At 35.6% G+C, this 22,030-nt stretch overlaps 2 protein-coding genes and 1 long non-coding RNA gene across 5 annotated transcripts; 1 reads left to right on the forward strand and 2 right to left on the reverse strand.

The window, feature by feature from the left end:
* Positions 1-397: 397 nt before the first annotated feature.
* Positions 398-21,947, reverse strand: LOC110997127 (exocyst complex component 2). The gene is made up of 18 exons (XM_045633381.1): positions 21,811-21,947; positions 21,613-21,727; positions 21,179-21,331; positions 20,869-21,061; positions 20,576-20,687; positions 20,181-20,340; positions 13,273-13,487; positions 12,066-12,181; positions 10,868-11,004; positions 10,470-10,651; positions 9,857-10,033; positions 9,641-9,793; positions 3,905-4,096; positions 3,072-3,232; positions 2,775-3,000; positions 2,399-2,577; positions 865-924; positions 398-582 (listed from the first exon to the last, which is right to left on the reverse strand). Exons 2-18 carry the CDS (start codon positions 21,719-21,721, stop codon positions 498-500), a joined length of 2,610 nt encoding a protein of 869 aa, XP_045489337.1. The 5' UTR covers positions 21,722-21,727; positions 21,811-21,947; the 3' UTR covers positions 398-497.
* LOC123690246 lies at positions 15,642-19,357 on the forward strand. 3 transcript variants are annotated; one of them, XR_006750980.1, is made up of 3 exons: positions 15,642-15,816; positions 15,922-16,913; positions 19,028-19,357. It is a non-coding gene; the product is annotated as an uncharacterized LOC123690246 (long non-coding RNA). The 3 variants fall into 3 exon arrangements; XR_006750982.1 differs by having other exon boundaries at positions 19,085-19,357; XR_006750981.1 differs by lacking the exon at positions 19,028-19,357 and having other exon boundaries at positions 15,922-17,088.
* Positions 17,363-18,874, reverse strand: LOC123690245. The gene has a single exon (XM_045633382.1). It carries the CDS (start codon positions 18,786-18,788, stop codon positions 17,622-17,624), a length of 1,167 nt encoding a protein of 388 aa, XP_045489338.1. The 5' UTR covers positions 18,789-18,874; the 3' UTR covers positions 17,363-17,621.
* Positions 21,948-22,030: the final 83 nt, after the last annotated feature.

Consider the following 22,030-nt stretch of genomic DNA (forward strand, 5'->3'; position numbering starts at 1 on the left):
ATTTTAAGTGATTAGTAACAGTGTTTTTTTGTGTGTTTTAGTGCGTTTTTGTGTGTAATTTCCGGTTTTTAGTGTAAACGAATTCCTCGTAGATTCTATTGAAATAAACCCTTGAAGAAATCGACGGCGTTTTCTATCCAATCCCCTACCTCGTAACAATACAATACTTGACACAGCGTGAAACAAAAATCGTGTGTTATGTACACGCGTTAGAAGTTATACTTCTTTGGCGCAACTAGATAAAAATATTTATAAACATTTGCTGAAAAAAGGTTTTCAATACATTGAAAGATATATTAGACATAAATTAAATAAATCAGTGGCGCTACAACCTCTTTAGTTGTCTTGGCCTCAGATTTCTGAATCTGTTAAATTTACTCTCATCATGTTTCACCAACGCGCCATAAGAAGTATAACTTTTGATTCGATCTTTATATTATATATTGGGTATTAAGGTACATTTTGGTAATTAAAAAATAAAGTTAAATAAAATTAGTTCAAATAGTCTCGACGTTACAATTAAGACAGGCCAATTGCAGTTCCATTCTCTTCTTGAATCCTCGGATCAGACTATCCATTCTTCTGTGACAAAGAGAAAATAATTTCACAACAAAGTACTAGACCAATTGAGATGAAAAATCAAAAGGAACTATTTCTCAATTCCATCACTATTAACTTAACTTTTGTTCTCATTTTATGAATCTAGTTAAAAATAATTAACATATTTTTATTTCTTATGTCAAAAAAAAAAGAATCATAATTACTTTATTTTTTTAAATACCTCTTTTTAAAATAAAAGTCAAAACATTGACCACTCAACCAACTCACTCCAAATCATTAATTATATTAAATAAATAATCTCACTTTTTGTCTTCTTCGTTGTCGAGAGGTGGAAGTCCAGCCAGTGCCTCTATCAGGTAGCTCCTGCAAGACAACTTTTCATCAAGAACATACTCCCTAATCCCCTATTGTATTGACAAAGAAAAACACGATTTTTTAGGTTATGTATGTTATGTGTGTTTAGGTTACATAAAGAATGGTTTATATTATTATTATTACACAGTTACAAAATGTACAATAAAGCCCAAACCCAATAATTAATCCACAATCTTCGATTGAAAACAATCTGAGATCAGATCGTGACAGTCCATCTCCTCTCTGTATCCCAATAACCAAACCCTACGAAGACTTTTATTTGGCGACGGATTGAATCTAATCTCTTCGCTCTTTACACTCATATTTGATAATCAATATAAACCAAATAAAGTAAATAAAACCGTACAAATTATATTAAAATTTACATGAATAATATGTTTAAAACATGTAAAATAATTTTTTAATTATTTTAATAGTTGGTGCTAGTTAAAATCTTTAGATAAGATATTGGCAGAGTTGAATTGTCAAACAAAGATCTATCCACATACACCAATCCGACCTACCATGGATAGCTTGTATCAACTGGTGGTAAATACAATCCGTCGATTGGTTATTAGCATACTTTTATCAATATTTGGGTTAAGGTCTCAATCTCAGATGGTCAAAAATAGATTGAGATAGGTTAATACAAATGCTAAATGTTAATACAAATAGTATTCGTCGAATTATGGTTTAATATTGCATTTATGATGTTATTCAGTCTGTATTATGCAAACAAGTTGAAGTTGACAGACGACAACTGACTTTGGTGGTTAATTCAAATTATTTAACTAGTTCCAAATTTAAAATCAATATGTGCATACTAAAAATACAATAATTCACCTGTATTGTAGTTTCATTCTTGGAGTACATTGTCTACATATATAATTACTTAACTAATGTATATGTCACAGTAAAGTAGTTAAATCAGAGAGTTAATTTATCTCTATCTAATCGATCTATATCTAATCATGTCGCTAGCATTTTGATTCAAATAAAGCAGCGTCGAAAACGTTTAACTAGCTGTCTGACCGAAAGCCAGCGTGTTGATTAATAATGTAAAACAAGATGGCGGTTACGACAACAGCTGATTACTTTTAGAGTTTTTGTTCCAAATTGTGGTCTTTGGTGATCGTCAAGAACTGAGAGCTTGGAAATTCCGTGTTTTGTTTTATTGTCAATAGTTAGGTTAGGTTAGTCTTGTTGCCTAGGAACGTTAAGAAAATTTATTGAATATCGATATTTAATTAACTGTCTCGAGATTCAATTAACTCTCGTATTTAACGTCTTTACCGCGACATATACAAAATATTGTAAATCGTATTTTAAAAGTGTAAATGTGGAGTTTCTTCTCCACCTTTTCGAAGGGGCAACAGAATCATCTTCATATTTTATTTAACGTTCAAAAGTGCCATTTTAGGTGGCCTAATTAGAATAAATAGACTTGACGTGAACTACGTGTTTTTGTGACTCATGCACTCACTCGGCCTTCCTAGTGAGGTGTTCGCTGCAGGCCAGTCTCAACAGAGCGCAGTCGAGCCTGGCGCGGAAGGCGGCCGTGCGGGACAAGGGCGTAGCTGCCAAACGGGACACCTCCTCGCACACCGTCTCGCAGATGTCGCGCACGTAGCGGGACGAGGAAGGCCCACAGATGCTGTCCACCTGATGTTGTTAAATATGACGTCATGGCATCATTTATAAAAATTCCACATAAAAAAGTAAAGTACACAGATTATAAACCACGGGAACACATAAAATACAGAAACATTCACCTGTCAACTGTCAAAACATCACTAAATGTCAAACGTCAAAAATAAAGTAGCTTTTTAGCAGACTAAAAATGCAATAAAATCGGTCACCTCCGCGTGCACGGCGATGAGGTTGTTGATGATCTCGTAGACGTAGGGGCGGGCGTCGGTGGGCATGGTGAGGGGCTGGTGGCGGCCCACAAACATGCTGGGCTCGATGGTGCCCACCAAGGGGTCCCCCTTCTGCTCGATGTACTGCTCCCCGATGCGCGTCTCGAGCGAGCTTAGGGCCTCGCGGGACGCCTTGAGCCCCGCCAGGGGGGGCCCGATGCTGTAGCTGAAGCAGAGAGGAGAAATTAGTATTTAAGTTAATTGGTATTTGGAGGAGATTTTTGTCTTTAGTCGCACCTTTGAAAGGCTTCAGCGACGCGATCCAAGATGACCTTCCGCGTGTAGTGGGCGTTGGCGTTCGCGATGAGCAACTTCTGCTGCCAGGAACGGGAACCGCTCTCGGGGCTGTCCTCCACCGACTGTTCCAGAAGGATCGACAGGCTGCTGTTGTCGAACTCCTGGATTTCAAATGAATACAGTTTTTAAAACCAAGCAATTTTTCTTGAAAATCTCACCATAATATGTTAAAATATATCGTAATAGTAAATATTTATTTAATATATCTTGCTAACTTTAGTTAAATTTTAGTTTAGGATTTCATTAAGGTAATACAACGTTATTTGCATATACAGAAATGTTTTATTTATTGCCATTGCGAAAGAAGAATGGTAGTTTTACACATTAGGCCTGTTCTCTCTAGCGCCTTTATTGTGATACTGCATGATAGCACTTTCTGACTACAAAATTTTTTGATGATGATGCATGTCTTTGATCAAGATCAAAGCCTGGTTATGCATCTCCTCATGACTCGAGGTGAACCTTACGATCGGAAGTTCTTTAACTAACAGGAATTCGATATAAAATGATGAGTAGTTTTGTCAAGAGATGGCACCACATGGTGTTTGCATTCATACAATTTATTTATTTATTTATTCGTTAACATATCCGATATTTTATTATTTATTCTGCTATTCAGAGCGGAGAAGAATCCACCAAAAAGAGATAACTAACATTGTTGCAGCCGATCTTCAATTATAATTGGTGTAACTAACACGACTTTGTTTTATTTTAAAAAGTTTATTCATAAAAATTCATTCATAAAAATATAAAAAATGTTGTGCAACAAATACCTCCTCATGATCCAACACCAGTCCCTCCAGCACCGAGACGAACGCCATGAGGATCTGCTCTGTCTGCTTGTGGAGGGTGAGCAAGGGTGGCGACTGCTCCGCCAGGAGAGGAGTCTCCCGACGGCCGCAGGGCAGCACGCACTTGCTGATGCAGGCCAGGGCTTCTTCTATATACGATTCCATGAGGTGGGGCTGGACCGATTAATCCAAGTTTCAATCAAATAAAAAACAAGTAAACGGGAACTAGGAATGCATTAACAAAAAAATATTTTTTATATATCTCAGTTTCTCTATATCAGCCCAGCATCCTTTAGATAATTTGGTGTTAATTAACAAACACTTGGCCTTTTCAACTAATGTTCTGTTCATACGCTCGGCCACTCCATTTTGCTCTGGAGTGTATGGAGTGGTGGTTTGATGAACTATTCCAGCAGTTTTTAAGAACTCAGAAAAATTAGCATTCACATATTCAAGGCCATTGTCAGGATGAAGGCACTTTATACTGCATGCCAGTTGTTTCTCCACTTGACACTTCGATTCTTTAAATTTTTCTAGTGCATCAGATTTCTTGTGAAGAAAATAAACAAACACTTTTGTTGAATAGTCATCAATTACAGTCATAAAGTATTTGGCACCACCCAGCGAGCTTGTCTCCATCGGACCACAGATGTCAGAGTGCACCAGTTCAAGAGTCTTTGTAGAATTTGTTTCACTTTGCTTTAGAGGTAAGCGTGTTTGTTTTCCTTGTAAACATGTAACACATGTTAGTTTATCATATTTCTTTGATAATTGTACACCTTCTGTATTATCTACTAATTTCTCCAGACTTTCAAAATTCAAGTGGCTCATGCAATGATGCCAGAGGCACATGTCTTGCTTGTCAACAGCGGATAAGTATGCATGTTCACTTTTCGTATTTAGCCTGTACATATGACTAAGCTTGCCGTTGCAAAAACCACATTGTTTTTATTGAATATCAAACAACCATTGTTCTTGAATTTTACCTGACCTCCATTTTTTATAATCTGACTGACTGATAGTAGATTTGCTGCTAGGTCAGGTACATACTAAACATTTTGAAACAGAATTTTGTTGTACTGATCATTATTATTGCACACATCCAATATCAACTGACCAGCACTGTGAACTGATAATAACTTGTCATTTGCTACCTTTATTGTTTTAATGGGTAGCTCTTTCTCATGTTGCAATACATGTCTATGTTTGGTCTATGGATCACCTGAGTCTATATACCATGAAACCTGTACAAAACTATCTGTTCAGACTATAAAAGCTGCAGCATAACTTGAACTCTCTTGATTCTTTTTTGTAGATTTTGACTTACACTCGGCAGAAATATGTCCATGTTTATTACATTTATAGAAACGAGGCCCTCTTCCAGGATGTCTCTTATTAGCCTTATTCTTGAGATTATAGTTTGCAGCAAATGCAGATGTATCATTTTCACACACTTTGACAACTTGTAGAATTTTCGACTTAACAGAGTATGCGCTTATTTTCATACAAGAGCTTTCGATTGCTATAATCATGGGCTTGTATGTTTCAGGTAGATCAGAGAGTAGTAGTGTCCCGAGCCACTCTTATCTACTTTAAAACCGATATTACGGAGCTTGTGAGCCGTGGTCATAATTTTGCTTGCATATTCTTCTAGGTTTTGACATCCAGTAAGATTTGTTGTACATAGATCTCGAAGTAAGCCCACGCGGCGTGTTAGCCCCGAATCGTCAAATGACATTGCCAAGCAGTCCCACACTTCTTTTGCAGACTTTCTTGTATATGAACGTAGTTTACGGAGTCCACCAGCAAGATTATCTTTGATTTTGCTTTAATGTCACGTTTCAAGTCGATAGGTTCACCGGGCTCATGTTCGACACAGACCCACAAATCCTCATGTTGGAGATATGTTTTAACTGCGAATCTCCATGTAGAATAGTTTTCCCGACCAGTAAGCTTTTCGATCATTACCAGAGTATTGCTTGACGGCATTCTGATACGATATTTGTATAATGTATAATGATATTTCGATCCGTAAAATCAACAGTCACTTTGAGGTTATTTTTACCGGCATGCGATAATTTTATTTTTCTTTTATTTTACGAATATTCACTATTCCTTTTCAAACTTTCACTCTTTTTATCAGGGCTATACTGGGCCATAACCTATTACAATAGTGGATTTTCCTTTGGGTAATTGGGTAATAAAAGTTATCTAGTACACAGTGTGACCATTTCAAAAATAGCGAATTTTATATTATATATTGGCAAAAAATCTGCCAAAATCTGCCAAAGCTAACTCCAGAAAATGCCAAAAATATGCCATCATATTATAGCATCTAATGACATTGAAGACGGGTATGAATAAATAAAATACTACTATTCAAAGGAATTCCTTTATTATTCAACTATAAAAGTATCAAAACTTTCTCCGCACTCTTCATTTTCGTAAATTGATTTTGACGACATATTTTAATCATATTCCTTGTTGGTTTAAAGGAGATACAGTCTCCATGTTCCTTTATACCTTCTTTTGTTGTTATTAACGCGGATACATGTTTATTTTGGAACCTGTTCCTTATTTTTATTTTGTTCAAATTTACTTGGGAGAATATTCTTTCGCAAGAGGCATTTGACAATGGCAAAATTAATAGAGCTTTTGCAAAGTTTGCAATATTTGTATATTTTGGAGCTCCATTTGCATCACGCATTTTCCCAATCGCTCCCCAGAATTTATCCACACTTAAATTTGTACTGGTGCTACTCCCACCAGATTCCAACAAATCGGTTACACTTTTGACAAATTTAATTTGTCGAAATTCGTCGTCAACTTTTTGAAGATTATTTTCATCTACTATATTGGGAAATTTATTTGCAATGTTTACTGTTGATACAAATTGATCTTTGTAAACAACATTTTGCGGGTCTAAAAATTGTAAGTCTTTAAAAAGATTAGTCAGTGGCAAACGTGTTTTTAACTGATTACAGAGTTCAATAAAAAATGTTTGCATTCTTTGAAGGAAAGATTGAATTCCAGGTTTAAGACTAACATCTGCAGATGCAGACGACCGATTTCTTTACTAACGTTCACACCTAAATACAAATCTTTTAAAGGTAAAAAGTTGACGTTAGATTTTGGATCTATACAAAGTGGATCTGTGGTTTTCAAATAATTACCTTTCATATAACAACTCAAAAGGCTCATGTACACCTCGGAAATGTCTTTAAATGCTGTGTGGACTGTCGTATAATCTCCTTGAAATATAGTGTTCAGTTTGTTAACTGTTTGCAGTATATAATCCAAAGCATAAAAATAAAGTTTATATATCTTGTCATTCAAATTATTATATAAAAATTCAGCTGAAATATTTTTGTCTTCCAGAAACTGCGATTGAAAAAAAAGTTTGAGGGCATCCCATTGCTCCAAAATTCTTTTAATACATGCATGCAAACATAGCCATCGAATTTCGTAATGTTTTAATATTTTATGCTTTTCAGTGCCAATAAAGTCTTGGAATTCAGCAAATTCTCTTTGCCTTTTACTACTATGTGCAAAATATCCATAAACCTCTTGCACTATTTGGTTAATAGCCCTTGGTAAAGAGTTTTTACTGGCGTGAGATACACACAAAGCAGTAGAATGACATACACACTTAATGAATATGCAATGGGGATTTACATATCTTATTTTGGCAATAATACCACCTTGTTCGCCAAACATAACGTTAGTAGTGTCAGCTCCGAAACCAATTGCATCGTTAATGTTAAGGTTAGCATTGATTAACGCCTTGGAAAGTGAATCGAACAAAGCTTGGGCTGATGCTCCTTGCAAGTCCACCAAAGTTAAAAATTTTGTTTTTACCTGAAGATCTTTTTCGGAATAATATTTGGTAACAACTGCAAGCGTTGATGTGGTTGTTACATCTATGGTCTCATCTATAACTAAGGAAAACATTGGTGTACGAGTTTTAATCTTTTCACATGATTTTAAATCGGCAAGCATCTCTGCTTCTAGCTCTGGCTTTAAAACATTATACGTTACCGCTGCTGCTTTAGTTCTCTTGCAGGAAAAGGACTTGGCAATTTCCGAATCGTGAAAACATTTTGAGATAATTTCACTTAAATGATCCATTAATCGGAACGGTAAATTATGTTCCACTAACATAGCACAGATATTAAGTTCTGCTTTTTTCACTTCCTCTTCTATTGGAGATTTCTTAAAAAACTGTTGCACCTGAAATAATTGTTTGATATTAGTTTTTCTAAACTTGCAATAGGTATCTATTGAAAACGTATTACATATTTACGTCTATTAAATATTTCCATTTATTGCAAAGTACTTACCGATGATTGGCCGCAATACCCAATGCTTCTTATGTTTTTGGGATAACACATGTTCTTTTAATGAAGACAATCTTGTAACTAATTTACAATTGCAAGCTTTGCAAAACGCAACATCAGGATCCTCCGTTGCTCTGGAAATCCAGGACGAAAGCAAAGGATCTTGCTCCCATTCAGGTCGGTACGAACGCTCGTATTTTCTCTTCATCATGCACGGAATACACAACGCACTGACACTGCACCACAACGCCAAATGAGAATAACGTGGCAGTAGACAAAACAACAAACATTGTTTTGAACCTCGATCAGTTATATCATTAAGAAAATAAACCTTATTACTGATTCATTACCGTTCATAATCGTAAGGCGTACCTACATAAAAACAGAATAAACGGGGATTCCCGTGTTACCTGGCATAGGACAAAAGTTGCCACCTCAGTAAATGTGATTTCCTACCAAATAAATGCATAATAAAAAATAAAGGAAATAATAAGACAGAAAATTATAAGTATTCTAAGTAAATAGAATTACATACATTCAAACGTATTTAAAAAAAATAGGATTTCTTTGAAATCTGCCAAATCCTGCCACTTTTTTAAATCGTCAACTTGGTCTGCCAGGGTTAAAATTTAGGTACCAAATCTGCCCAAATGGCAGAAATCTGCCACAAATGGTCACCCTGCTAGTACAACAAACTGTCTTTTTTATTATTTCACAGAGCAGAGAGAAATGTTACAATTGTTACAACAGTCGTAGAAAGGCGCGAAATTTACCATAGAATATACAGGATAAATTATAGACAACTTATATTTTAACAGACATTACAATAAATAATTAAGTTCAAATTATTTCCCTTACAATGGTACATTTTTATTTACAATAGTAATATCTATGGCAGCGACTCTCACCAGCCAAGAAGAGTATGTGGCACTGTATAATACAATGGGGAAAACCACTAGAAACTTTTCCAGTAGAGGGCGCTAATTGTGTGTTCCATTCAGTTGAACATCAAAAAATCTCCGTGTGTTTTATAGCATTTTTGAGGTGAAACTTCTTTACGCACGCTTGACTTGGGGAGTAAGCTGGCGAACGCGTGACGTAAGCGTTACGAAAAGTGTGATCGGGCAAGGCGAACGGAAGTTGAGTGGCATATAAGCATATAAGCATATAAGCAAGAGACAGCAGTGCGCGCGCACATTTTCTTTCTCTATTTCTCTTATAGCTAGTAAATGTAATATATATCTATTTCAGTTAGTAGTTCCTTTGCGAGTTTACTTTATATTTGATATTGAATGACTTGATAAGGAGAGGTGCTTCGCGGAGAGAGATTCAATTGACTCTCTTATTTCCCTATATATATATATAAATATAGTACACTCACAAGTCCAGTGATGGCCCCGTAGTCGGTGAAGTCCTGCACCTTCCAGGTCTCCAGGCCGCTCAAGGCTTTGACTCGCCGCAGCGCCCTCTGCAGGAACACCGTCATGCCGTGCACCCGGTACTCGAATATCACCTTCTCCACTATCGCGAGGGGCTGCAAGTGCACTTTAAGCGGAAACTCTTCAAGACAACCTTCATCTCAGGGAGACATATATACCTGTGAAGGCAAATCCAGCTTCAAGAGCGACTCGTACGCCTCTCTAAGGTGCGCCAGGTTGGCCAGAAGTCGGGCTCTCAAGGTGTCCGGGGGTAAGGCGCCGGCGGCCCCGCTTCCGCCCATGAGGCAATAGCGCATGTGCTCAGAGAACAGCTCCACTGCGGCTATTATCATCTCCTGTACAACACGACTGCGACTTGAAATCGATGTAAATTGTCAAATCTGACAAGAACATCAGAATGAGATTTATTAGACATTTGCCAATTATTATTATTATTAGTGAGGTTTTTTATTATTATTTAAATTTAAAAAAAAATTAAAGAACATTAAATTTTGAGGGGAATGGGGTTTTGGGGTGAAACGTTACTATTACTATACGGGGCGGGGATTTACGCGTTATTATTAATATTATTTTCGACTTTCCGGTACTTTAGACTATATATATGGTAAGTTGTTTTTTTTTTATAGAACAGGGGGCAAACGGGCAAGAGGCTCACCTGATGTTAAGCGATACTGCCGCCCATGGATTATGGTTAATCTCAATGCTAGAAGGCTCGCGAGTGCGTTGCCGGCCTTTTAAGAATTTGAAAGACAAAATGCATCTACCGCGTACCTTCAACTCGGCGTGCCTCTGCGGGTCCGTGGGTCTCCCGGCCAATTCCCCCGCGAAGTACCTCCTGGCCAGAGGCCACAGGGCGTGAAGCTCTCGAGACAGAGCTGCGCTTGCGCATGCGCACCACGACCCGCGACCGACTCCCCAGGAAACCCCACTGTCATCGCGCGATTTTCGTTTTCCTGGTATTACCATATTTACTAACTTCTATGTATATATGTAAAAATATATACATATGTAAAAATATGTTTACTATAATGACATACTCCGAAGATTATTTCTTTCAAATATTCATTTAAAATTATGAATTTTATTTGATTATTTGAAAGAATAAAAGTAATTAAAATATTTTGCTGATTTTAAAACATTAACAAATAATACTGAATTAAAAAAAAAACCTTTTTCGCTGTTCTCCTGCTCCTCCTTCTGCTTGAAATGGTCTTTGACCTTATTCATGAGCGCCATGAGATACTGGTGTCGGCTGCTCACGGCTTCCCAAGCCGCGTCACCTTCCCAGTTCAGGCTTATTAGGAGCCTTCAAGAGGAAATTAATGAATAAACAAAACGAAAAATGGGTTAAAAAAAACGAGTGTGCTTATGACCACAGGACTGAAGTGAAACTTCTTTCGCTCCATCTGTATATAATATATATATATATATATATACGTCTGACGTACTGTCTATACGTCTTTAATTTGAAAATTTCAAACTTTTTTTAATAAGCTAAAACATTCTGGACCATTTTGATGAAAATTATTATTCATATGTTATGACAATGTCTAACGATCCAGCACATGGTCTACAATAACACAATGATAACAAAACTTTTTTTTAATTTGATCGCAGCGCTAACTGTCGTTACAGACTAAAATTAAAATTCGAATATTATTTAAAATTTGACAGTGCGATGGTAGCGCCGTCTGTCGGATCCAATGTAAAACATTCCAAAATCAACAACTACTAATTAATTAAAAAAAACATTGTCCAGCGGACAAAATTGTGAATCTAAACCATTCTCGAATCTCCACGAACACACACAAAAAATTTCATCAAAATTGGTCCAGTCGTTTAGGAGGAGTTCAGTCACATACACACGCACACAAGAAATATATATATTAAGATACATATTATATGTTATATATTTTGTGTGTACAACATATACATGTATGTACATATACATGTATTAGTTTTCTACAAATATGTAATTTATTTCATGTTTTAATGGTAAATTTTTATTTTTGCATAAATATTTTATATTCTATTTTTATCAATAGGCTTATAATATAAGAAATAAGACACATATTTTCGAAGTAAAATTAGACAGATATCTAGAAAAAACTGCATCGATTGTTATTCCATGTCTTATAGTTGGCTCATTAATGAGAGGAAGAGAGAACGAAAATGTGCGCGCGCACCGCTGTCTCTTGCCCTCCCCACTCAACTTCCGTTCGCCATGCCCGATCAGTGATCACACTTTTCGTAACGCTTACGTCACGCGTTCGCCAGCTTACTCCTCAAGTCAAGCGAGCGTAAAGAAGTTTCACTTCAATAACAGATATTCTTCGAAGTGAAAAATAAGCAAGACTGTCAGTATACCTGATGTATTTGGTCTGTTCCTGGACGTTGCAGGGCATCGTCTTCATCCTCATGTACAGGTTCTCCTTCAAATCCTCTATCTTCTTGTCGATTTCGTCCAATATCTTTTGAAATAGCTGGAATTAGGACAATACAAGGTTATACCAAAGTATAAATTAATTGCCAGTTCTTCTCTTCCGTTCTACGCCCTTGATTTGAGAACTGGCAGTAAATGTAAAATTAGAAGCATTCAATGTTCTTTTTTGACATTCATAAGTTTATGTTACCTACATGAATAAAAGATTTTTCAATTTTAATTTTAATTAACATTTATTAAAGGAGAGAGTTTACTTTTTAGATGACAAAACCGGAATCAAATAAACGAAGAAAAGAGATGTAAACGGGTGTGACTGCAGAAAGAACATTCAGAGAACAAGACAACATTTGTCCATAACACCATCTGAAGTGATATGCAGCATAATGAAGGGCACACCTGTCCAGATGATGCCTGTTCCGTTGGATAAATGAAACCATATTAAACTGTCTAAGGAAGATGGAAGGAGCAAGAAGTGGAACTCCATTGCTGTTACAAGAATCCACAATCCAATCCGTGCAGTGTGACATCTGGAAATGTCAACAATGAAGAGGTGGAACTCCAACGTGCTTCTAAATGAGCGTTGGTTGAATTTATTAATGTAAATATATAATTAAACATTTATTTGCAAGAAAGTGGTACATTTATATCGATGTTAGGTTATAAGTACCACGCCTCCTGCTGATACAGGACTAATCTTCGTTTTAATTTATTTTATTTATAAGATGCCATGTGAAACATGGTCTAATGGTTGCAGCTCCGTACAAACGTTGCGTAAAACAAAAAAATGGCGTTTAAAAAGATTGGTGGAAAGTTTATTGCCAGTTCTTCTCTTCTCTCAAATTAATATAGCTTTTAATATATTTGACAATTATTTAAATGACCCTAATTTACATTTCTCCAGTTCAAACAATTTGTCTAACTCTAAACTTGGCGATTAACGAGAGTGGTGGAAAATTTCTTGCCAGTTCTTCTTGCCCGCTCTACGCCTTTGACTTGCGAACTGGTAGTATATGTAAATATAGATTCAATTAAACGACTTTTCTGATGACATTCAAAAAATTGAGTTTGAGTATAGCTCCTTCTCTTGTTAAAAATACAGCACAGATTACTAAAGACAAGAAATAAACATACCTTGACGTCTGTATTTCCAAAGAGATTCTTGACTCTAGTGTAGTCATTGACTACGAGGTCGTATTCTTTCTTCTTTATATTCTTATCGATCGAAGCTGGCAGTTGGAAAAGAAATTTGTGCCTCGTCAGCATTGTGAGGGCTTCCCTCGTCTTGTCCGCGTTCTCTTTGCGAGATAATATTTCGGAGAAAAGGGAGTCAGCCAGCGATATTGATTCTGAATTAAATTCAAAGTATCACTAAATCTATATGTAATACTTATTTTACTTTAACAAAGTTAAAACCAATACATAATATTAAAGCCATAGGGATCCAAAATCGGGATCGCTATCGCTATTAAAAGACACCGGCGCACATAAATTATTATAATGTAAATTTGTCTTTTTATTATAATGTATCATGTATTCCATCTGTGGCTATGTTCTCGGTGTATTTGTTTGCTATTATATGTATTTTGTGTTAGCTGTAGGAGTAAAAATAAATAAATAAATAAATTGTATTTGTTTATTGACGTTTTTTTTTTCCCCTTTCTTGGCCTGCACGGTTTGTGCGTCAGCCATGTACAAAAGTTAGGAAGTGCATTATTAGGTTTATTGGATAGGAAATTAGTACGGAATTTGGAAAAGGATCAGATAAATTTTTTTTATAAGTACGTATATACATAAAACATAGGTTATAATTTTATATTGTTATGAAAAATGAAACTAGCTAAAATTTTATATACATCAATATTTATATTAGATAAAAGGACAGAAATAGAAGTAGGAAAAGGAATATTTATGGATAAAAGCGAGGATATAAAAGCGGAACGGTCATGTCTATTACAGGCAAAAAATATATGGTTAAAATCCCCAACGTCATTGCCACACTCACATGTGTCGTCAGGCAAAAGGTTAAGCCTTGCCAAATGCAAGGGTATGCATGCATGGCCCAGCCTCATACGTATAAGGGTCGAAGTAATATCTTTACCAAGCGTCAAAGTAGAAAACCATGGTTTAGGAGGTATATCCCCCTGAATCATGTTGTAATACCGTCCTTTCGTCTGACTTGAAGAACGCCAAATGTTTATCCAAGATTTTATTAACTGGGATTTAGGAAGGAGAGTTAAATCACAAGAAAAATTTTTGTATGGAACCAGGTCTCCGTCATTGACCGCAGCTTTGGCAAGCCTATCAGCCTTGGTATTGCCAAAGATACCTGAGTGACCCGGAATCCAAGCAAAAGATACAGTGTACTTTTTGATGAAGCATTGATATAATAAATCGCGACATGCAATAATTACTGGGTGATTATTTATATTACGGCTAAAAGGAAATCTTTTCAACGCTTGGAGGACACTTTTAGCGTCAGTTAAAATTATTGACTTTTTAAGCTTCATTATTAAAATGTACTCCAGAGACCTCAGCAGACCAAAGCATTCTCCAGTAAATACTGAAGTCTCTGGAGGTAATTTTATTTTCTGTACAATGTCAAACTGTTGATGGAAAACGCCAATTCCCACACACTCCTCGGGACCGGGTTTGGAAGCATCACAAAAAATTAAATGGTAATGTTTCCATTGGCTGTCACTGTCAATAATATCAGTAAATTTGGCATTTGCAGAAAGATCTTGTTTACTTATACCGAAGTCAAACAAAATAGTAGGATCTAATGTTAATGCATCATAGTTAACACAAAATATAGGAAGGAATTGTGATCTGTGTGTTGGAGCTTGAAGAGCTAAGTATTTTTGGAGACTAATAATAAGGCATGGCGGCGATTTATGAGCCCAGTACGGGTAATTCATACATTCCAACAGAGACCGTAACTTAGAATAAAGAGGATGATTATAGACTTGTAATGCCCTAAACAGGAACCTGTCACAAAGAAATTGTCGTCTGAGGTGCAGGGGAGCTTCAGAACATTCGACCTGCAAAGCGTTAATAGGGCTCGATCTCATAGCCCCAGTAATTATTCTCAGAGCCTTAGACTGGATAATGTTTAACTTATGGAGAGCTACTGCACTACAGGGTTCAAGTATAAATGTTCCATAGTCTAAAATACTCCTTATTAGTGCATTATATAGAAGCTTTAAAGAGAAAGGGTGGGCTCCCCACCAAACTCCAGAGAGACAACGCAGTATATTTAGGATCTTCTCACATTTGGCACTTATATATTTGCAATGAGAGCTTCCTGTAAGTTTCGAGTCTAAAATTACCCCAAGAAATGTTGCTTCACTTTTAACAGGAACTCTAATATTATTATAAAATACAGTTACTGATGGAGGAAGTCTCATACGTGAAAATAAGACTATTATACTTTTATGAACTGAAAGGCTTAGAGAGTTATTGTCCAGCCAGACTTTTAGCAACTGAAGGGAATATGTCCATAGTATCAGATATGTTGTCAATAGAATTACCTGAGATATATAAGAGTAAATCATCTGCATATTGGAGTGAGTTAACTTTACCCTTAAGGGAGGCTTCCAGATCATGAGAATATATATTGTAAAGTAAGGGACTCAAAACTGATCCCTGTGGTAAACCTTTCCAGGCAATACGGGATTGGTAGGAATCTTCTGACATTACTTTAAGCATTCTACCAGAGAGAAGATTTATTATGAAACTTATAAAAATTTGTGGGATATTCAAATTAATCATTTTTTGTTTCAGAATTATAAGGTTGACATTATCATAGGCTGCAGACACATCTAAGAATGCTGCTATCACAGGCTTGTTGTATGAAAATGCCAATCTTAAGTCTGTCATAAATATACTGAGACTATCCATAGTACCCCTGCCTTTCCTAAATCCAAACTGGTTTGGAGATAATAACCCGTTACTCTCAATAAACCATTCTAACCTATTTTTAACTAAATGTTCAGAAATTTTGGATATAACTGAAGCTAATGCAATTGGTCTGTATGATGATGGATCATTAATCGGTTTGTTAGGCTTATGTATTAGGATAACTTCGTGGATTTTCCATGATGGAGGAATATTACCTGATGTTAAAATTGAATTAATTAAACTGAGAAAATAAGAAAGGCTGGAGTCATTTAGGTTTTGAAGAAAAGAATATGGAATTCCATCACAACCTGGGGCTGAGTCCCTAAGTTTTGAAAGAACCCCTTTGAGTTCTGAAAGGCTAAACGAAATGAGTGAATCACTACTTCTGTGCTGGGAGAGGAAAGAAGGCTGTGAGTGAAAAGAAATATTATCTATAAATGGCACATATGGTGGAGCTAATTTGTCTAGAAACAAATCAACTGTACTGCTATCCATAAAATGAGATCTAGGAGGTTTAAAGGCAGATCTGAATCTCCGAATATTTTGCCAAACTTCCGATGGAGAAATGTCTGGTGAAATTGAGGCACAAAAAGATTTCCAGCCTTTGAATTTTTTTTGCTTTAATAATTTACGTGTTTTAGTTATAAGATTACTAAGAATATTAAAATTTTGTGTTGTAGAATTTTCTCTGTAATTCCTTTCAGATTTCTTTCTCTCCGCTACAGCCGCAGAACACTCACTGTCCCACCAAGGTGGTGATGGAATATACCCATTGCCACTTTTATTTTTAATTGGAAAAACTTCCTCAGCAGCCTGTAATAGGGCTTGTGTTAAAGCTTCAGCACAAAAATGATTATTGCTGTCATTTACTGGAGGTATGGTTGTTAAATTTTGTTGAACTTTATCTTTAAATAATGACCAGTTGACTTCCTTAAGTTTATATTTAAGACGGGGAGGAGCCTTTGTCTGTTCTCTAATTTTTTGAGGAAATGATACAATTACTGGAAAGTGATCGCTTCCGTATGAAGACGATAGAGTCCACCAGTTTAATGTAGGAGCAAGGGAAGGGCTACACAGGGTAAGATCTGGTGCACTAATACCCTCATGGGGCTGTGTCCTTCTAGTAGGACAACCGGTGTTTAGAAGGCATAAATTATAATCATCTAAGATGTCCAAGATTCTAGCTCCATAATGATCAGACTTAAAACTTCCCCACATAGTATGTTGTGCATTGAAATCTCCCGTGACCAAAATAGGGCGCGGGAGGGAGGATAGAATGCTACAAATATTGTCAAAGACTTCAGTGGAAGGGTGAGGTATATATATTTACAATACAAATATTATTTACACTAGCAGCAATAATAGAAAATTTATCACTGTGATTGGGGATGGGTATGTGAACAAATGGCACACCTCCTCTAAGAATAAGTGCAACTCCACCATACCCATCTGTTCTGTCTTCTCTAAGACAGATATGTCCTTGAATTCTAAAATTGAATCCGGGACGAAGCCAAGTCTCTTGAAGAGAGACGGCAAATGGTTTGTAATTATTTAATAAAAAAATTAGGTCACTTTTTTTACTATTAATGCTCCGGCAATTCCATTGAATCACCAGAGACTGGTTTTGAGGATGGTCTTGACTGTCCATTAGTTAAAAAACTTTTTGTAGAAGGGGCATCGTTGGACGGTATTTTAATTATGTCAGATTGTGAAAGGTACTGTATTATAGAAATGATGAGATCCTTTGTTATTATTTCTGACAAATCATTATAGTTGTTGAGACAACCTTTAGAAAAGGAAGGAATGTTGCTGTAATCTTGGATAAGCTCTGCATGCGTTTTTTGATCATATCCCTTACTTACATTTTTAGGACGAGCTTTGGGTTTCATGAATACTGTTTTCCTAAATGACTGTGTGGAAGTCTTAGTAGGGCTTGTTAAATTATAGGGACTGGAATAAGAAATATTCGGACCAGAATGGGCCGATGACGCAGAAGCAACAACGTCTGCATAAGATTTAGAAATTGGTGGATGGACTTTACTGGCTTCTGAATATGATATTGACTTTTTAGCCATTGTTTCTTTAATAGCTTTTTGCCTAGCATACTCTGGGCACTTTTTATCCGTTGCAAAATGAGAACCAGAGCATAAGATACACACAGCATCATCCCTTTCAGTCTTGCAACTAATACTTGAATGGTTGTCACCACATTTGTAACACCTTGGAGTGCCTCTGCATTGCATTTTGGTGTGACCAAAACGGCAGCAATTGAAACATTGCAGTGTGGGGTAAATATAAAGGTCTACAGGTAGGGAGTTGTAGCATATAAAGACCTTGGGAGGTAAGATCTTCCCATCAAAGGTTAAGACTACAGTCTCAGTTGGAATGAACTTGGAATTCTCTCCTTCAAAGATTTTCCTGTTTAACCTCCGAACTTTCAAAAGACTTCCACAATTCTGCGGAAGCTCAATGTTTTCTAAAATTTCTTTTTCATCCCATTCACACGGAACACCTCTCACAATTCCCATGCGGGTGATTGTGAAAGCCGGAATAAAGGCTTTGTATTTATTTGTGTTGAGAGATTTATGATTTAAAAATAAGTTAGCATCTTTAAATGTCTCAAATTGCAATGACAACATATTCCTCCCTATTTTTTTTATACTTCCCTCTACAATGCTTTTTACATAATTTTTTTTAAGGAAAAATCCAAATTGTATGGGGTGAACAGATCCGGTTTGATTTGTTTCCATGATTTTTTGAACATGGACAACATAAGGCGCAGGGTCTGACGCCTGGTAAAGCGACCTAGCAACGCGAGGATTAATTGAAATATTGTTAGAGTGTGCAGCCTCATTTGGGGGTATTTCTGTTGTTTTAACATCAGACTCGATGACTTTAGGAGTTATATTGTCTTTTAAATCATTAGGGAAATTTTGGGAACTTTTTCTCTTTTTTTCATTTCTCACAGATACTCTTTTTCTTTTAACAGACTTCGTGCTATCCGAACAGTCTGTATCGATAATGGAACCTTCCGTTTCCATTCCAGACGCATCGATTGTAACTACATGAGACACCTGGAGGGATGTCCCTCCAGGGTCTTCGGGCTCCATCATGGACGACAAGAGAAAAATTCTTATCTACATATAATAAAATAAAATAACTTACCAGGCTATTAAGACAAACTAAAAATATAAATAATCAACAATAACTACTACTATATACACCTTATAACTTAACTGATCCTGTATTTTTTATTTTAATTTAATTTTCAAAAGTTAAGCCAAAAAAAAGACGCCCGCCTATTTTTACACTTCCCGCGCTTTTTCTTATTGACGTTAATAAGTGTACATTGTGTTACCTAAATGAATAAAGTATTTCTCATTTTCTATAAGAGTTCCTTCTAATTATTTATTTAAAATCCTACAAACAAACAATTATACTAAAATTATTACGAAAGCTGGAATACATAACATAAAAAATTTTCATTCTATTTTTATTTTATTTTTTCAAGATTAAGGTTGTATAGATTAACATAAATATTATATATTTTATATAACTTCTGGTTATGCACTTCTAGCACTCATTATTTTTATTTATTGTTTTCTTTTCTTACTAGGGTCGCCTGGATGAGATCGCTTGTTAGCGATAAGGCCGCCCGTTGCATCTCTTGTAATTTTGATGTATTGTGTTATTTGTGTTTCTTTGCAACGAAGTGTAAATAAATAAATAAATATAAAAATAAAAAAAGGCACAAACATTTACAAAAGAGAAAAAATCAAATATATTTAACATATGTATGTGGGTCTTATAATGCATGTGATTTTGCACTATGGATATTCTTAATTCTTTTTACTACTTTATAATAAATATTTGAGATAGATTTTACCGAAACAATTCCACTAACTACTATTGTAGATTAGATACGTATGTATTTCCAGTTAATTGATTAAACATAATATTTGATGATAAGGCAATCAACTCATGCATTCTAGATTGTGTACAGGAAAAAATATAAAACAGATAATGATCTATTTAACATTATTTTTTTAAATTTCAGTAAAATAAATACAAAGAGGGAACACATTTGAAGGTTATATGTAGATATAGATGCCAAGGAAGAGAGGACATATGGTGATTTATACCTTCAATAGCGGCCTGAAGACTTGGCAGAGGTTCTCTGCCATTCTTCCTCTCGTCATCTTCATACATGTTCTTGAGTAGAACAAGACGGTCTAGTTGGTCCATCACTGCCCCCGTGTTGGCTTTTAAAAAACTCAATTGGCCATCCTTCTGGCCATCTACCTAAGAGATATTTTTATTAAATGGAAATTTATATATATATTGTGTCTACTCTTTAAGTGAAAAACCAGTCTTATTCTACAAATATATATGTATGGCACACATATAGAGTGCCAGATCAACTATAGCAAAGAAACTTTTAAACTTTTTTCAATATTATCTGTAACTGCTTATAAAAACCTTTTGCTTTGGATATTTGAAATAATCATTTTTCTGATGTTTCATTTGTATAGCTTACCTTCCTCTGTAGAAACACAAGTCCCGCCTTTAAATCTTCAAATGATGTGTTGCTGTGGTGCTCCAACAGATACCAGCCGGGTTGGAAATTCTCGTCAGTTAGCTTACCTGATCTATAAGTAACAGAAAATTATTTAAAAAGTTTCAACTAGATAAGAGATAAAAAAAACTGAGGTTGAAAGTTGTGCAACTAATATTAGCCTATATAAAGTTAAATGTGAGGACAGTACCATTTATTTGTCCAAAAAATCAATATATGCATACAGCTTCAAAAACCATATACAGATTTCTTACCCATCAGGAAACAATTCATTGAGTTCTTCTTCAGGAAATTTATAATCATCCCCTTCTGTAGATAACCCAAGGGGATCTGGGGGAGTATAAGCAGTGGGGGACATGGGACGTCTGCCCCATGGCAATGCTGGTGGGGACGTTTCCTCCACCCACACAGCGCTTTCTTTTACCGGGCCAATGGACTCATGGTATCCTAAAAGGGTTTTTTATCTTTACAATCAATTTAATATGCAACAGATAATAAACAAAGCTTTGTTTATTTTTCCAAAAATAGTAAAACCATCACTGTAAATGATGCAAAACTACATACCTCTAAATTGAACTGTAGATGTGCCCTCTCCACCCGACCGTGTCGTCACAATTATGTCCCCACGACCTTTACAAGGGCCAGATCTGGCAACAATTTTATTTCTACTCTTCCATTCAGCTGAGAGCAGGCAATCACATCCACATATTTTAAGTCCTTTAAACCACAATTTTCTATTAATAAACCTAGAGATATTCAAATAAAATGGTTAAAACATAGTGTTACTTGGTCCTATAGTATCATTTTACTTCCTACTGATATATATATATAATAGTTTGCACATTTCAAGAAAGTTATTGCCACAATGCAATCAATCCCAATCTGTTCTTGAATAGTATCAAAAACACTTTAACTAGGTTTAAAACAGTTTCATATCTGTAAAAATTAACATCTAGCAAGATTTGGTATAGAAATTTGCTTCGAAAAAAAATAGTCACCTATGAGGTCTGTTGCTCCAGTCCCCAAGAATTCGCCTCTGATTGTAACCCTTGTACCAGGTGGTCCTTCTTTTGGTGATATACCGGTAACTACGGGTGGAGGGCCCATTATCAACTAGAAAAATATTGTAAAAAAAGTAAATATAGGATAGGAAACAGTTTTTTTTAACTTTAAGGTTTATATTTTGTGAGACTAACCAAATGAGTAGACTTAAGTTTAATATATTCCTCTGTAAATGAATAACAGATGTTATATTTTTGTAGATTTATTTAATTTTATGTTAGAACTAGATCTAGAAACTGGAAAGTATAAAATATTAAATAATAAACTTAAGGGTCAACAATACACTCAACAAATAAAAAATGTATTTAATTATAAATGTCTATGTCAAATGTCAATTGTCATCTTATTTAATCG

Source organism: Pieris rapae, chromosome 23 (genome assembly GCF_905147795.1).
Source record: "Pieris rapae chromosome 23, ilPieRapa1.1, whole genome shotgun sequence".
NCBI lineage: Eukaryota > Metazoa > Arthropoda > Insecta > Lepidoptera > Pieridae > Pieris > Pieris rapae.

Coding starts and splice junctions, on each gene's coding strand:
- LOC123690245 (XM_045633382.1), bottom strand. CDS start 18,788: ATGGAAACAAATCAAACCGGATCTGTTCACCCCATACAATTTGGATTT.
- LOC110997127 (XM_045633381.1), bottom strand. CDS start 21,721: ATGGGCCCTCCACCCGTAGTTACCGGTATATCACCAAAAGAAGGACCA. Junction 20,341..20,575: donor TTGTGTTTCTACAGAGGAAG/GTAAGCTATACA, acceptor AATATCTCTTAG/GTAGATGGCCAGAAGGATGG. Junction 9,794..9,856: donor AGCTGGATTTGCCTTCACAG/GTATATATGTCT, acceptor GTGCACTTGCAG/CCCCTCGCGATAGTGGAGAA.